This window comes from Acomys russatus, chromosome 16 (assembly GCF_903995435.1).
Source record: "Acomys russatus chromosome 16, mAcoRus1.1, whole genome shotgun sequence".
Classification (NCBI taxonomy): domain Eukaryota; kingdom Metazoa; phylum Chordata; class Mammalia; order Rodentia; family Muridae; genus Acomys; species Acomys russatus.
This window is the reverse complement of record NC_067152.1, coordinates 43,773,025-43,788,356: the sequence shown is the minus strand read 5'-3', so window position 1 is coordinate 43,788,356 and position 15,332 is coordinate 43,773,025. Positions and strand designations below refer to the sequence as shown.

The 15,332-nt window shown below is 55.1% G+C and overlaps 1 protein-coding gene across 1 annotated transcript in view; it reads left to right on the top strand.

The window, feature by feature from the left end:
- The window catches only part of Dnah17 (dynein axonemal heavy chain 17), a 108,332-nt gene that overhangs the window by 63,549 nt on the left and 29,451 nt on the right, over positions 1 to 15,332 (top strand). The window contains exons 49-59 of the mRNA XM_051159135.1: positions 125 to 272; positions 627 to 718; positions 1,824 to 1,985; positions 2,399 to 2,563; positions 2,730 to 2,921; positions 7,927 to 8,193; positions 9,796 to 9,957; positions 11,016 to 11,249; positions 12,327 to 12,491; positions 14,660 to 14,755; positions 14,836 to 15,053. Of these exons, the coding sequence (XP_051015092.1) occupies positions 125 to 272; positions 627 to 718; positions 1,824 to 1,985; positions 2,399 to 2,563; positions 2,730 to 2,921; positions 7,927 to 8,193; positions 9,796 to 9,957; positions 11,016 to 11,249; positions 12,327 to 12,491; positions 14,660 to 14,755; positions 14,836 to 15,053 (1,901 nt within the window). The remainder of the gene's footprint in view (positions 1 to 124; positions 273 to 626; positions 719 to 1,823; positions 1,986 to 2,398; positions 2,564 to 2,729; positions 2,922 to 7,926; positions 8,194 to 9,795; positions 9,958 to 11,015; positions 11,250 to 12,326; positions 12,492 to 14,659; positions 14,756 to 14,835; positions 15,054 to 15,332) is intronic.

Sequence of the window (15,332 nt, the reverse complement as noted above, 5' to 3'; positions counted from 1 at the left end):
TTTTCAATGCATCCTGACTATGCCCACCAAAACATTAGCCAATGGTGACGGACTCTACTCTCCCAAGAGAGTTAGCCAGCTTGTAGCTCAGAGCTGCCTAACAGGAGCCTGTGCTTGTCTGCAGCGTCATTTCTGCGTGTTTGCTGTGAGCTTCCCCGGGCAGGAGGCCCTCACCACCATCTACAACACGATTCTGTCCCAGCACCTGTCATACCGGTCAGCCCCCATGGTGATCCAGCGGCTGAGCAACCATCTGGTGACCGCAGCCCTGGGTAAGGTGACTCCTCGCCAGGCAGTTAGCGAAACCCACTGCTTTTATGGGCTCACAAGCCTTCCTACTTTCCCCTGGTAAATATTTTATCTATTCTTTGGAATCAATATATATTTTTTTAAATGGTGCTATGTTGCAGCTTAGAGAGACGTGAAATCCAATTGCTTGGGGGTCGGAGAGAGAAGCGGTGATTTACAGTAGCACCAAGTGCCCGCCCTCCTCAGAGAGCAGTGCAGATTTCTTGGTTAAATTGTCACCATTTCACAGTCCATTTGCTTTAGGAACTTTAAGCCGTGCGCTTCCTGAGGCCATTAAGGGTCCGTAAGAATCGATGTGCCTCTCTCTCCCATGACAGCCTTGCACCAGAAAATCGCAGCCACGTTCCTGCCCACCGCCATTAAGTTTCATTACATCTTCAACCTCAGGGACCTCTCCAATATTTTCCAGGTACTGCTCTGCAGCTCTGTGTCACAGCTGCCCGCGGCCAAGTCCCTGTCCCGTGGTGGTGGTGGTGGTGGGGGGGGGTTGTGTGAGGTGCCTCCCCTCATCCGCCGTGCTGGGGGTGGGGGGGGGGAGAAAAATGAGCCTGGGTTGGTGATGACAGTGGTGGTGGAGGTAACGGTGACACAGTGACAGGTGATGGTAGCCATGGTGAAGCTGGTAACGATGACAGTAAGGGTGGTGGTGATATAGGTCACGTGATAACGGTGATGGTGACGATGGCGGTGACAAGCTGAAGATTAGGAATGCCGTGATGGCCGTCATATTCCCTCTCGTCCGATGATGTTTAGTCTGAACCGGGCAGGAAGTTTAGCAATTTATACACCCGTCGTCTCCTCCCAACAGCACATAAAACTATAGCTCATGTCCTCCATTTAACATGGGAAATCTAAAGCCCAAGGTTAAATTTGTGCTGGTCCCTTCCCACTCATACCCTGGCAAAGGCCTCTGCACACCTCATACCACCCCACCGTCCCACCATGGCACCCAACAGAACGGCGTAGCATCTCCTCATTCACCTCCACCGGTCACATGTCCCCGTGTAGGGCAAGCTCCATGCATACAGGGTCTGTCCTGCTACCGCGATGGTCCCAGGGCCCAGACAGTGCCTGGCAAATCAAACCCTTTGAGCTAGCACCTCCCCAGCCTGTGTGGGCTTAGCCAGTAGCCAGCCCCTCCCCGGGCTGGACCCACACCTCCTGCTGTGGCCTTTGTTCACAACCTTTGGAAATCTAGCCATAGTCAATGACCTCTCACTTTGAATATGTCCAATCACAGTTGCCCCCCTCCCTTCTCTACAGTGCTCCCCATTAGAAAATTAACCCCTAGCCCTGCCCTGGGAGGAAGCTCCTCATGCCTCTCAGGAACAGACACACCCCATCTGGCCTCTGAGCTGTGCGTGAATTCCACAGTGAGTGGCTTCCCTGGCCCCAATCAGAAGTCACACAGGAGGTCCCTAGGAAAGTAGCCCCTTCCAGGACAACCCATCAAATGCAGTGCTTGGCTTGCCCTCCTGGCACAGTACTGACCGTGTATTGTGTGTCCGGGGCAGGGAATCTTATTCTCCACAGGAGAGATTCTGAAAACCCCACTGGACCTTGTCCGCCTTTGGCTGCATGAAGCCGAGCGGGTGTATGGGGACAAGATGGTCGACGAGAAAGACCAGGATACGTTACGCAGAGTCACCATCGCATCCACCAAGAAGTTCTTTGATGTACGTACGTTAAGCTACCAGGTTCCCCCGCTGTGCTCACAGAGGGTTCAGCGTTTAGGGCCAAGGATGCCCACGGCCCCTGGGAAGGGCCTTTGTCGGAGACAGAGAGGCCCATGATTCCAACGCACGGCTGTGGGTCCAGTGAGAAAAAAAAAATTAGCCATTTAGAGAGAGTGACCTCCTCCCCTCCACTTATGGTGGGGCACAGCTGCCTCGGTCCTTGTCACCTGCTGGCACATTCCCTGTGCCAAAAGGACCCCACCCCATGGAGAGGGAGAGTCCAGTGGAGTTGAGGGCTGACACAGTCATGGTTTGGGTAAATGGGCTCATGGGACCACCGTGGTAGGTGACCGCTAGCAGGCATCTGCCTGTCCTCGCTGGCAGAGACGCTACGTGTCTTGTCTTGGCCCTAGGATCTCGGGGACGAGCACTTATTCGCCAAACCCAACATCTTCTGCCACTTTGCCCAGGGGATTGGTGACCCCAGATACTTCCCTGTCACAGACGTGGCCCACCTGAACAAGCTTCTCGTGGATGTCCTGGACAGTTACAATGAAGTCAACGCAGTCATGAACCTGGTGAGTGGCACTGGTGCCCATGGCCCCTGGCAAGGGGCGGGGAAAGACCTCCTTTACTGTGTCACAGTACCCCTTACCCACAGAGACAGTCCATGGCCCTGGGTGGGCGCCCAAAACCGCTGTGGTGTTTCCTTCACGCATAATCTGTCACAAGTGACCTCTGCAGGTGCTGTTTGAAGACGCTGTAGCACACATCTGCAAGATCAACCGTATCCTGGAGTCTCCGCGGGGAAACGCCCTGTTGGTGGGCGTGGGCGGCAGTGGGAAGCAGAGCTTGTCACGCCTAGCTGCCTACATCAGTGCGCTGGACGTTTTCCAGATCACCCTCAAGAAAGGCTACGCGGTCCCAGACCTCAAGGTGAGGGGCTCCAAGGGAGGCAAAGCAAAGGCCCACCACACCCCTTCCCAACCAGGAAAGACGCCAGACGTCACCAGTGCCCTAAAAAAAAAAAAAAAAAAAAAAAGGCCGGGATATGGGGTGACCGGTGTGCAAGGGAAGCAGCGTGCTCAGTCACCCAAAGTGTCACCTCAGCATAGGAGGGCAGGGGGGAGACTATGCGGGGAGCGCAGGGGTCAGTGGGGGAACAGTGAGATCCCTGCCTTGGTCACAGGGTGTACTAGGTTGTCCCCAGCTCCCCAGGTCAGAGACCTGAGAAGCACTTCTAGGCGTCTTGCTGCATGAGGGATCCTGATGCAGATGGCTCATCCTGAATTGACCGGGTCCACATTAGCGGAGTAGGTCTGCCGTGCCCCCGGCATGCTGCTGAGACTCGCCATTGATCTCTCCTTCCCGAAAGCTGGTCTCACAGGGGGCACGTGTCAGTCAAGCACTATTAAGCCAGAGCAAGTTATCAGAGTGCGGGCAAAGAGCCCCGACATTGATCAGCACACACTACAGTCACATCTGTCTGTGTCTATGCTGAAGCTGTCTCTGCAGGGCCTGGGTGATGCCAGGCCAGCCCCGGGAGCCCCTAAGGGATGCTCCCCATAGCAAGTGCAGCAGTCCCCGGCCTCATTGTACAGGTCTGGAGCTTGGTGGCTCAGTGCCTGGGATGTGGGGTGCAGGTGAGGATCTGAAGGGGACAGGAGGCACTGGTGGGGACTGTGGAGGTCAGGAGTGTGGGCCAGGAACCACTACCTACCTCTGGACCAACTGCCTTGTTTCCTGCACATAACAAGACTAGCCAACTTGGTATCTTCAAACGCTAGTATGAAGGGACAGGGCCTCCCCATGTGAGGCCTTCTGCAGCACGCCCTCACACAGTGTCTGTCTTCAGTGATATCACCACACCGACTCAGATGCTGTTTGGGCCCTCACCCCCAGGAGCCATGTGTTTTGGAAGGTTTCGTCCCATCCATCAGCTAACTCGTGTTCCATCCCCGTGGGGGCCTTCATCACTTGAGTCTTTGCTTTAGAGCAGATTGTAGTGTCCAGTCTTCTACTGATGGACATCAGCCACAGCAGCACTGTCAATGTGGCCTAGCAATCTGCCAGTCTACACCTGTGGTGGCCTAGCCTCCTCCCTCTGCAGACCCAGAGCTACAAGTGGAGAGCAAGCTAGGGAAGAGACTCCCCACATATATGAGGGGAGCAGTGTCCTGAGCAGTCAAGCTGTCTTGGTGTGGTGCTGTGGTGCTGAGGTGACCGCGTGCCTTCATTAAAGTGAGTCCTAGAAGCAGCAGCCACCCGCCATAGGCTAAAGATGGGCGAGGAGATTTAGGAGTGTACTTGGAAGCACTTAGGGTACCACGTGGAAATCACTGGTCTTCGCCCCAAGACAGATGTGTGAGCAAAGGGAGGGGCAGGGTTAGAACAAAAGAGTCATGGAAGACAGGGTGATGCAGAGGGTGGCCTGTGGGGAAGGGTTGCCAGGCACACAAGAGAGGAGCCAGGTGGGGGGGACTGGGGGTGGTGGTGGAGTGTGGTGGCAATGTCCCAGAGGAAGGGACAGACTCCAGGGTGGCCCTGCGTGCAGGACAAGATACTGGACAGCACCAGTCAGCAGAGATGAGGGACATGGTCAGGCTTTAGGTCAGTGTAGCTTGCCACAAGGTCAGAGCTGCAGAGGTTCTGGGCAGGCCTGGGTAAAAAAATAAATAAATAAATTCCCTGTGGTCTTGATTGTAGTGGGTTCTCCAGGAGCAACTGGGAGACAGAATTCTCAAAAGGATGCGGGTAAGGAGGCTCCTTGGGTGAGGAGCCGCCTAGCAGTGACCCCAGGCTTCTGTGGCCCAGCAGCTTTTCCAGAATCTACTTTTTTGGCCATAGCACCAGGTGGGCAGCGTCCTTGCCTTCACTTGTCCCAGCAGTGGACTGTGGGGGCAGCCCTGTTAGCAGCTGCTGCCACGTGCCATCTGGAAACAGTTGCCATCCTTCCTGCTTCTTGGGGCAAATGCTGGATTTAGATGCTGGTGGTGCACTGAAATATATAAACACTGTCCCCGCCCCACCTCAGTGCTGTCACAGGAGGCCCTCACCCTGAGGCTGCTCCCAAGGTCACTGCTGTGCAGAATCCCCTCGCAGTCTCAGCTTTTCCAAATTCAGAGCTTCCTCTTCTCTTCTCTTCTCTTCTCTTCTCTTCTCTTCTCTTCTCTTCTCTTCTCTCTCTCTCTCTCTCTCTCTCTCTCTCTCCCACTTTTCTTTCTTTCTTTTTGGTTTGTTTGTTTGTTTGTTTGAGACAAGGTTTCTCTGTGTAGCCTTGGCCGGCTGTCCTGGACTTGCTTTGTAGACCAGGCTGGCCTCGAACTCACAGAGATCTGCCTGCCTCTGCCTCCCAAGTGCTGGGATTAAAGGTGTGTGCTGCCATGCCCAGCACTCACTGGCTGCCAAATTAGGTTGCCAAAAATTAGCTTGAGCCTTGCTTTTGACCACCAATTAAACCCCTAAAGAGGAACCTGGGTGATGCTTCTCTAAACTGGAAGGCCTCAGTGGCTTGGGCTCCTATACAATGGATGAGCTAGCTACCCAGGAGCTCTTTGTGAACTTCTGTACAACCTATTAGAGAGCATAGTAGGCCTTGCTGAAGGAAACCAGGCCAGGTGTGGTGGCACATACCTGTAATCTGATACTTAGAAGGCAAGAGAGGCAGAAGGCTTTAGCGTTCCAAGTCATAGTGAGACCCAGTCTCCAAAAAACAAGCAAACCCACTGTATACAGCTCAGTAGTGGAGCATTTACCAGGCATGGACAACACCAGGCCTCTGGTTCCATCCCAAGCCCTACAGGGAGAACAGGAGGGCACGCTGGCTCATCTGATCAACTTGACATAAGCCGTATTGTTTGGAAGAGGGGCCTCAGTTGAGAAATGGCCCGTCAGCCTGTTCTGCGATGCATGTTGTTGCTTGGTGATTGATGCTGGAAGGCTTGGCTCACTGCAGGTGTTGCCTCCCTTCAGTGATGGTTCTGGGTGCTCTAAAAAAGCAAGCTGAGAGCCGGACGTGGTGGTGCACGCTTGTAATCCCAGCACTCAGAAGGCAGAGGCAAGCAGATCTCTGTGAGTTCGAGGCCAGCATGGTCTAGTACAGAGGGCAGCCAGGGTTACAAGGTGAAACCCTGGAGGGAAGGAAGGAAGGAAGGAAGGAGGGAGAGAGGGAGGGCTGAAGAACCACAAGGAGCAATCCAATTAGCATCATCCTTCCAAGGCATCTGCTTCAGTTCCTGCTGTCCTTAGCTTCCTGTGAGAGCTGTAAGCTGGAATTGGCCCTTTCTATGAAGGCCATCGCTGGCCTCGAACTCAGAGATCTGCTTGCCTCTGCCTCCCAAGTGCTGGGGTTAAAGGCGTGTGCCAATTGCTTTTGGTCATGGTGTTTCATCACAGCAATAGAAACCTTAAACACAGAAATTGGTACCAGGCCATGAGGTATCGCTGTGACAGGCGTGTGTGTGTGTGTGTGTGTGTGTGTGTGTGTGTGTGTGTGTGTGTGTGTGTGTGTGTGGGGAGGCATTTGAACTTTGGGCTGGAAAAGCCATCTAGTGCTTAGAGCTCAGAGGGCTGGTGTGTGGGATCTCAGAAGGTAAGCATGCTGAGACAGTGGAGGCCTGACTTGGGACATTTCAGAGCAAAGTTTGAGAGTCCCTTAAAAGACTTCACCAGGGCCATTTGCGTATGACATTTTGAGCTAAGAGCCTGTCAGCTGGTGGTAAAGAATCAGCCATAATTAACAAGAGACCAGCACCACTAGAGTAAAACCTTTGTGGGGACAATAGATGCTGGTCAGCTGAGGCTGGAGGATCGGCCGTAATTAAGAAAAGCCCAGCGCTGTTGCCGTGAAGTCTTGTGGAGTACGTGGAGTAGTTCCTCAGAGACACAAGTTATGGTTCAGGAGGGGCGGGGGGGGGGGGGGGGGGGGGGGGGGGGGAGGGAAGCCACGGCTGCATCTCATGCAGGCAGCCAGACTTGGCTACTGTGGGAGAGCCACCCAGGTGGTGCTGGTTTTGAAGGTTTGAGGGGGTCATGGAGAGCCACTGCTGAAGTGTGGTTCTGTGTGGCAGGCTGGAGTGCCCCAGGAGAGCCCGGAAGAAGCCACTGGCGAAAGTGCAGTTATTTCTCTGGGCCTTCCAGGATTGTAGAAGGAAAATGCCATGGTGAGGCCACTCTGGGGACTGGTCATGCCCCAGGATTTGGTCCTGGAACTTGCTGGTTCTGTGTTCAGCGTGTGGACCTTGCTAGCCCACCGTCTCTCTCCAGAAGCCAAGATGTCACATACACCTGCATCCCCAGCACTTGGGAGGTGGAGCTGGGAGAATCAGGAGTCCAAGTTTAGCCTTAGCTGTGCAAGCCTTACCAAGCTCAGGGCTAGCCTGGGGTGCATGAGACCCTAGGTCAAAACCAACATGGCAGGTGAGATGGCTCAGTGCTCCTAAATTCGATCCTGGAGCCCCACGGGGTAGAAGGAAAGAAGTGATCCCCACAGGTTTTCCTCTGACCTCCACACATGTGCTGTGGCAAATACATATATGCATTTTAAAATGCAACAAAATAACAAAAAAGCCTTAAAGTTGAACCCCCCCCCTCCCATCCTCAACCCTGGCCGCCTGCCCCTTCTCAGGTCCTCCTCTGTGAGTGTGGCAGCTCTAAGGACCTCATGCAAGTGGACTCCTAGTGTCCGTCCCTTAGTGTCTGACTGTTTGAAGCATGGTGTCCTTGGGTTTGTGTCCAGGCCGCAAGCTTCCCAAGGGCCCGTCCACCCTGCACCAGGCAGCTGGGCTTATGGCTGCCGGGAGGATGGTCATGCTCCCTTGGAGGGTTCAGGCCTCATCCAGGTGCTCCTGGGAAGCTTCCCGGGAAGCTTCAGTATCCTTGCTGAGTGTGGAGAACGTTCCCCAGTGGAGGACATGCCCTCCGCTGTCCTTGTTCAATCCAGATGGACCTGGCGGCCCAGTACATCAAGTCCGCCGTGAAGAACATGGCCTCGGTGTTCCTGATGACGGACTCCCAGGTGGCCGAGGAGCAGTTCCTGGTGCTGATCAACGACTTGCTAGCCTCCGGGGAGATCCCAGGCCTGTTTGGGGAAGACGACCTGGAAAACATCATCTCCTCCATGCGGCCGCAGGTGAAGTCCCTCGGGATGACCGACACCCGAGAGAATTGCTGGAAGTTCTTCATTGAGAAAGTGCGCAAACAGCTCAAGGTAGGAAGGAGGACCCTGCCACCCCTGCACAGCTGCCCCAGGTTCAGCTCTCCCCCCCCCCCCCCCCCCCCGGAGCCTGGGACTTCCTTCCTCTGTAGAGCTCGGGACTATTCCATCCCAGGACGTGAAAGCCCATCAGGAGAGGGTGGTGACCTTGGGGAGCAGCTGAGGAGCTGGGGCCTGGGGTTCGTTTTATATGGCTGCCAGAGAGAGGCGCCCCAGCGCTGGAGGAAGCCTTGCAGTGAAAGGTTGAGAGGCTAGAGAGAAAGACCAGGGAAGAGCACTCACTGGCTGTTCCTCCGGGGGACCTGAGTTCCATTCCCAGCACCCACGTCAGGCAGCTTACAATTACCTGTAACTTCAGCTCCAGGGCATCCAACATCCAAGCCTTTTTTTCTGGCTCTCACATCTCACATATATTCTCTCTCTCTCTCTCTCTTTCTCTCTCTCTCTCCACCCCCCCACCCCGTCCCCCGCCACCCCCTTCCTTCTCTCTCACACAGATCCACCTGCCTTTGCCTCCCAAGTGCTGGAATTAAAGGTGTGCACCACCATGCCAGGCTTAATTTTTAAAAATTGAAGAGCACACCTTCAGGGGTGGCAAGCTGGCTAGGGCAGGTAAAAGCACTTGCCACACGAGCCTAATGACCTGGGTCCAGTCCTCAGAACCAACATGAAGTTGGAAGATGTGGAAGGAGCCATCCTGTTCCACAAAGTTGTTCACACACACACACACACACACACACACACACACACACACACACACACGATATACAGACATACACACAATAATAAATAAAAAAAATTAGAGCAAGAAGCTGCCCTTTGACCCCAAGCATTGCCTGTAGAGCAAGCTAAGCCCTCTATACCACTGCCATGCTGAGATTCCCCACTAGTGTTCCCCACTTGAGATTCTGTGGTCACGTGTTCCCCACTAGTATAGCAAGACAATGTCCCCTCTGTGTCCCTCTCTGGCTCACACGGTCCTGCCAATAGATGTTGCCTGTGGAACTTGAGCTACTGATGGTTACAGCCTGTGCCCACTGTCTGTTAAGGCCCTGGCCACCAAGGGCTGCGGATGCCACATCATCCTTAGAGAGATCGGGAAGTCGAGCCATTGTGCTGTTCCACATACCAGCCCGTTCCACCCAGACAAACACCACGCTCCTGAAAGGAAGGGGCAGAGTGAGCACCAGGAAGGCCGAGACTATGAGAAGCAATGTCTCCACCCATCAGGAGAGCCTGGGGCATTTCTCCACAACTCTGTCTAGCCCAGTTTCCAGGGAGGCCCAGGAGGCCAGTGTTTCGTCTGGAAATTGGCCTTCTGGGCCTGAAGGAGATGCTCCGTGGCCAGCTGAATTCAAAATATGTCAGCCTTATCTGCCTAGGGCAGGAGCCATCCCCCACTCCTTCCTAATCCAGCCAGGTGTGAGGTTATCCTGCGCTAGTTAGAGTTGAGGTACCCGGCCATGCCCCACACCACTCTGCAGAGCTGCCCCGATGGGCACGGAAGGCCTGGAGAGCAATGTGCTTCCTACAGAGCCATCTGCCTACAGGGCTAACCTTAGTACCCCACAGACATTTGCCTTCGTCCACATCCAGGTGATTCTCTGCTTCTCCCCCGTGGGCTCTGTCCTGCGTGTGCGAGCCCGGAAGTTCCCCGCTGTGGTGAACTGTACAGCCATCAACTGGTTCCACGAGTGGCCAGAAGATGCTTTGGTGTCCGTCAGTGCGCGCTTCCTGCAGGAGACAGAGGGCATCCAGGTGAGACAGAGCATGCCCAGAGTCAGACTCCAGTCCCCAACATGGGCGTCCTTCCAAGCAGGAACGGCCGAGGGTGCTGGCCAGGGCCGCGGCATCAGTGAGCCCATTTGCAGATCAACCAAGATTGAAACAGAGGTGCTGCTCGGGCCATCTGTGGGGCAGAGGCTCCAAGGGCTCGTCCTCAGGGAGGGAGGCAGATGTCAGAGTCACCAAGCCCAGGGGACCAGTGTAGGAAAGGCCCCACGAGGCTTTGCTGGTGTAGTAGCTGGCATGGGCAAGCGTGTTCCCTCGTGAGATGGAGATGGGTTGGGGGAGTGTCAAGACCCAGCCTCGGGTAGGCAAACAGGTCTGCGCCCAGCCTAGGCCACATGAGACAGTGGCTAAAATAACAACTGCCCCTCCCCAAGCCCCAGCTCTGTGCTTTCTTGGCATACGAGCATGGGGCACGTGTCTGTCAAGCGATAGGCTCTGCCGGGTCCCAGGCACTAGAATAAACTCTCCAGTGACACCAAGTCACCTGACACTCCACCCAGCTCAAGCTGCTTTGCTCTCCCACATTGCTTTTTAGTTCTTTCTCTCTCTCTGCTTTAAAAAAAAAAGTACTCAGTTTGTGAGTGTGTGCATGTGTGCGTGTTAACCCAGAGGAGTATCTTGGGTACCATCTTCAGGAACACAATCTACTTCCTTTGAGAAGCAGTCTCTCACTAGCCTGGAACTTGCTGTTTATTCAGAGACTGGCTGGATAGCAAACCCTAGGAATGCTCCTGCCCCAACCCCCCCAGTCTTGGCATTACAAGCAAGTGCCGCCACAGTGGGCATTTTTTACATGGGTTCTGGCCTCGAACTCAGCCCCTCTTGTGCACCTCTTGACACTTGAGGCAGGACAGGCCTTGGTTCAGCTCCTCCAGGGTCTGGGTGAGTCTCCTAGGGCCAGCAACGGCCCCCTCTTCTCCTAGGCCCTCCATGGTGGGGGGGGGGCGCCCTGGGAGGAGTGGATGTGTCGTTTGGGGCCCAGGGATGACCCGCCCAGCCCATCCCCCTTCTATCCCGGTTTGCAGCCCGAGGTGAAAACCTCTATCAGTCTTTTCATGTCCTACGTGCACACCACTGTCAACGAGATGTCCAAGGTGTACCTGGCAACGGAGAGGCGTTACAACTATACCACGCCCAAGACCTTCCTGGAGCAGATAAAGCTGTACCAGAACCTGCTGGCCAAGAAGAGGATGGAGCTGGTAGCCAAAATCGAGCGGCTGGAGAACGGCCTCATGAAGCTGCAGAGCACGGCCTCTCAGGTGGGAGCCCTGGGGCCCGGGCCGCCGCTGCCGTAGAGCCTTCTCACCGTAGCTGGGCCTCCATTACCTGGGGTGCAGTCGCAGGTGGGGGCGCCGAGCATCCCACGCAGTGGGACAAGCCTGACTCCAGAGAATGGGTGTGCACCGTCAAAGCAACAGATGAGAAGCGCTTTGATGGCATCAGCATCACAGCGGGCGCTTACACACGTGGTGATGGTTTACATGCAGTCCGCGCCGTCATGCCTTGTGCCCAGGGAAGCCGTTCATGGGCGCCCACGCACAGGCATCTTACGCGTCTTTCTTTTGTGCCACGTTGATTTCCAAGGTTTCCGCCTGGCTTTAAACACCCTCTGTGTGGTGTCCAGGGACTGCACCTCCACAGCCCTGTCCCACGATTCCCAGCCGCCCCCTCCCTCCCTAGGTTAGACCAAGATGGGCCTCTCAGTAGCTCCCAGGAGTCCCAGCTTCTCCCAACCTGCAGGACCTCAAACACCTATCCCAAGACCTTCAACAATTTCTTGACTGACAATTTTTATTAATGGGATCCCACTTTGTAATCCTGTCTGGCCTGGAACTCACTGTGTAGACCAGGCTAGCCTTGAAACTTTGGCAGTCTTCCTGCCTCTGCCTCCCAGGTGCTAGGATCACACACTTGTGCATTGCCCCCCCCCCCCACAGTTTAGTTGACATTTTTTAATGTGGTCACCGTGACTCCCAGCATACCTTGGGTCTTAGATATGAGGCTTCCTGCATACACTGTTGCTCAATATGAGATTTCCTTTGAAACCAAGAAGAGACTTGATACCCTATGAGCATATACAGGGGGAGGAGGTCCCCCTCAGTCACAGTCATAGGGGAGGGGAGTAGGGGGAAAATGGGAGGGAGGGAGGAATGGGATGATACAAGGGATGGGATAACAATTGAGATGTGCTATGAATAAATTCATAAAATAAATTAAAGAAAATATTTCCTTTGACATACTAAAAAGACTCCAGAAAAGAGTCATTGGGAGTTGGGAGCCACCAAGGCTGCGGTCCTCAGCAGGCTGCTGCAGTCTCCTGGCTCCTCCCTCCCTAGGTGGACGACCTGAAGGCCAAGCTGGCGGTTCAGGAGGCCGAGCTGAAACAGAAGAATGAGAATGCGGACAAGTTGATCCAGGTGGTGGGCGTGGAGACCGAGAAGGTCAGCAAGGAAAAGGCCATCGCGGATGAGGAGGAGGTCAAAGTCGAGGTCATCAACAAGGTGGGTCCCAGGACAAGGACAAACCTCCCAGCCCAGGGACCCCCAGGAGAGAAGGCCCCGCCCTGGTGCAGGCTGGACTCTAAGACGGCTCTCCTTAGAGAATGCCCATAGCCAGCCAAGCTTCTCATGGGAGAGCCCCTCCATTGCAGTATCTGGGAGCTGGTGACGCCTAATCCAGCCTTGCCCTGCCAGACGGCAACACTTCATCTGCTCCGTCGTCATCTTTGTTTGTGTTGTTGTGGTTTTGGTGGCACTAGAGACTGAGCCTGGTACCTCACACGGGCTAACTGGGAGGTCCTGTGCCATGAAGTCACATCTCCAGCCCTCTTAGGACTTTGTATCCTGAGACAGGATCTTACCAAGTTGCCCATGAGCCTTGAACTTGCAACCCTCCCACCTCGGCCTCCCAAGTAGGAGAGATTAAAGACCTGTGTCACCAGGCCCGGCCTCCCTTCACATCTAAATGGAGTACTGGTTTCTGTCAGTGTGTGAGGGTCAAATTGCCAGGTAGAGACAATTGGCTCAGGGGCATAGCCTCAGGCCCGTATCTGGACAGTGGATAAATTAGGTCCCACTGTTTGGAGGTGGCACTGGCTCCCATTTGGCAAGTGGTCCTTCACACCCTGGGCACACAGTTTCTTCCCTGGACCCGCCAGGCAGGGCCTGAGAAGTTCCCACCGAGAGCTGAGCAGGAAGAAGGCCCGTGCTTGGATGGCCAGAGCTGGGTCCCTGCTCTGCTTTTAGCCTGCAGACCCAAAAGCCTGTGATGTAGATAGGGAAGCTGAGGCCGGGGTGGTCCATAGCTTTCCCAGGGTCTGTAGCTAGCAGGTGCCATAGGACCCAAGGCCAAACAAAGACCTTATGACAGTTCCTTGGTGACAGCATGCAATGGGTAATGTCTTGGCACTTACCTCCCCCAACCCCCCCCCCCGGCTGGTGTGCCCCTGTGAGTGAGTGAGTGAGTGAGTGAGTGCTGGTGTGCCCCTGTGAGTGAGTGAGTGAGTGAGTACTGGTGTGCCCCTGTGAGTGAGTGAGTGAGTACTGGTGTGCCCCTGTGAGTGAGTGAGTGAGTACTGGTGTGCCCCCATGAGTGAGTGAGTGAGTACTGGTGTGCCCCCATGAGTGAGTGAGTGAGTGCTGGTGTGCCCCTGTGAGTGAGTGAGTGAGTGAGTACTGGTGTGCCCCTGTGAGTGAGTGAGTGAGTACTGGTGTGCCCCTGTGAGTGAGTGAGTGAGTACTGGTGTGCCCCCATGAGTGAGTGAGTGAGTGAGTACGGGTGTGCCCCCATGAGTGAGTGAGTGAGTGAGTACTGGTGTGCCCCTGTGAGTGAGTGAGTACTGTTGTGCCCCTTTGAGTGAGTGAGTGAGTGAGTGAGTGAGTGAGTGAGTACTGGTGTGCCCCTGTGAGTGAGTGAGTGAGTGAGTGAGTGAGTGAGTGAGTACTGGTGTGCCCCTGTGAGTGAGTGAGTGAGTACTGGTGTGCCCCCATGAGTGAGTGAGTGAGTGAGTACTGGTGTGCCCCCATGAGTGAGTGAGTGAGTGAGTACTGGTGTGCCCCCATGAGTGAGTGAGTGAGTGAGTGAGTGAGTGAGTGAGTACTGGTGTGGCCTCGTGAGTGAGTGTGCACTGGTGTGCCCCCATGAGTGAGTGAGTGTGCACTGGTGTGAATGAGAGGAATGGGTGTCGTGTTCTGAAATATCTTGTTTTGAAAGCATCACACAAGCACAACATGATCTCAAAGTGAAGAGGGAGAGGGAGGAAGGGATGGAGCTCCCTTCAGCTCTGGGGGCCGGAGCTGGTAGAAGAACCCAGTCCCAGCTGAGCGTCCCTCAGCAGATGGTTGGTCTCATCTGAGTGACACCAGTGACTGGGACAACCAACAAAAACAAAGATACTTGGTGTCTGGTGTCAGGAGCTCAGAAGCACTGGACTTTGGCTGTGGCTGGGAGGAGAATTCACCTCATTTCCCCATCCCCTGCCTGCCCTTCTCAGAGGGGTGGGCGGGTAGACAGTTGGGTAGATGGGTGGGTAGATGGACAGGTGGATGGGTGGGTGGGTGGATGGGTGGGTGGGTGTGTGGGTGGATGGGTGGGTGGGTGGATAGATGGGTTGATGGGTGGATGTTTGGACAGGCCTACACTGAACTTTTCCTGTTTGTCATCCTTCTAGAATGTCACTGAGAAACAAAAAGCCTGTGAAACAGACCTTGCCAAGGCTGAGCCAGCACTGTTGGCCGCACAAGAGGCCCTGGATACTCTGAACAAGGTGACACAGGAAGTGGAAAGAAATGGGGGCTAGGATGGCCAAGTGAGGTCAGTATTGACACCATGCACTTGTCCCTGTAGAACAACCTGACTGAGCTGAAGTCCTTCGGGTCCCCGCCGGACGCTGTGGTCAATGTCACAGCTGCTGTCATGATCCTGACGGCCCCAGGGGGCAAGATCCCCAAGGACAAGAGCTGGAAGGCTGCCAAGATCATGATGGGCAAGGTGGACACGTTCCTAGACTCGCTCAAGAGGTTCGACAAGGAACACATCCCCGAAGCCTGTCTCAAGGCCTTCAAGTAAGCGGTAGGGCAGGGCTTGCCTGCACCTGCACCCTGGAGCCATGACGGGAAAGTCAAGGAAAAGGGCAGTCTCATTCCGGGGGGGGGGGCTGTCACCTCTGTCTCCCCCACAGGAAGGGAGCTGGGGCAAGTGGAAAGACCTGCACCTGCACAGTCAGATCACAGTTTCTCCCATATACAGCAGGCAGGGGCGGGGGCGGGGGTGGGGAGACAACCTAGGCCCACAGGACCAGGAAGAGGCCAGCCCTGCCCAGAGGTCTGTCTGTGCCAGAGCAG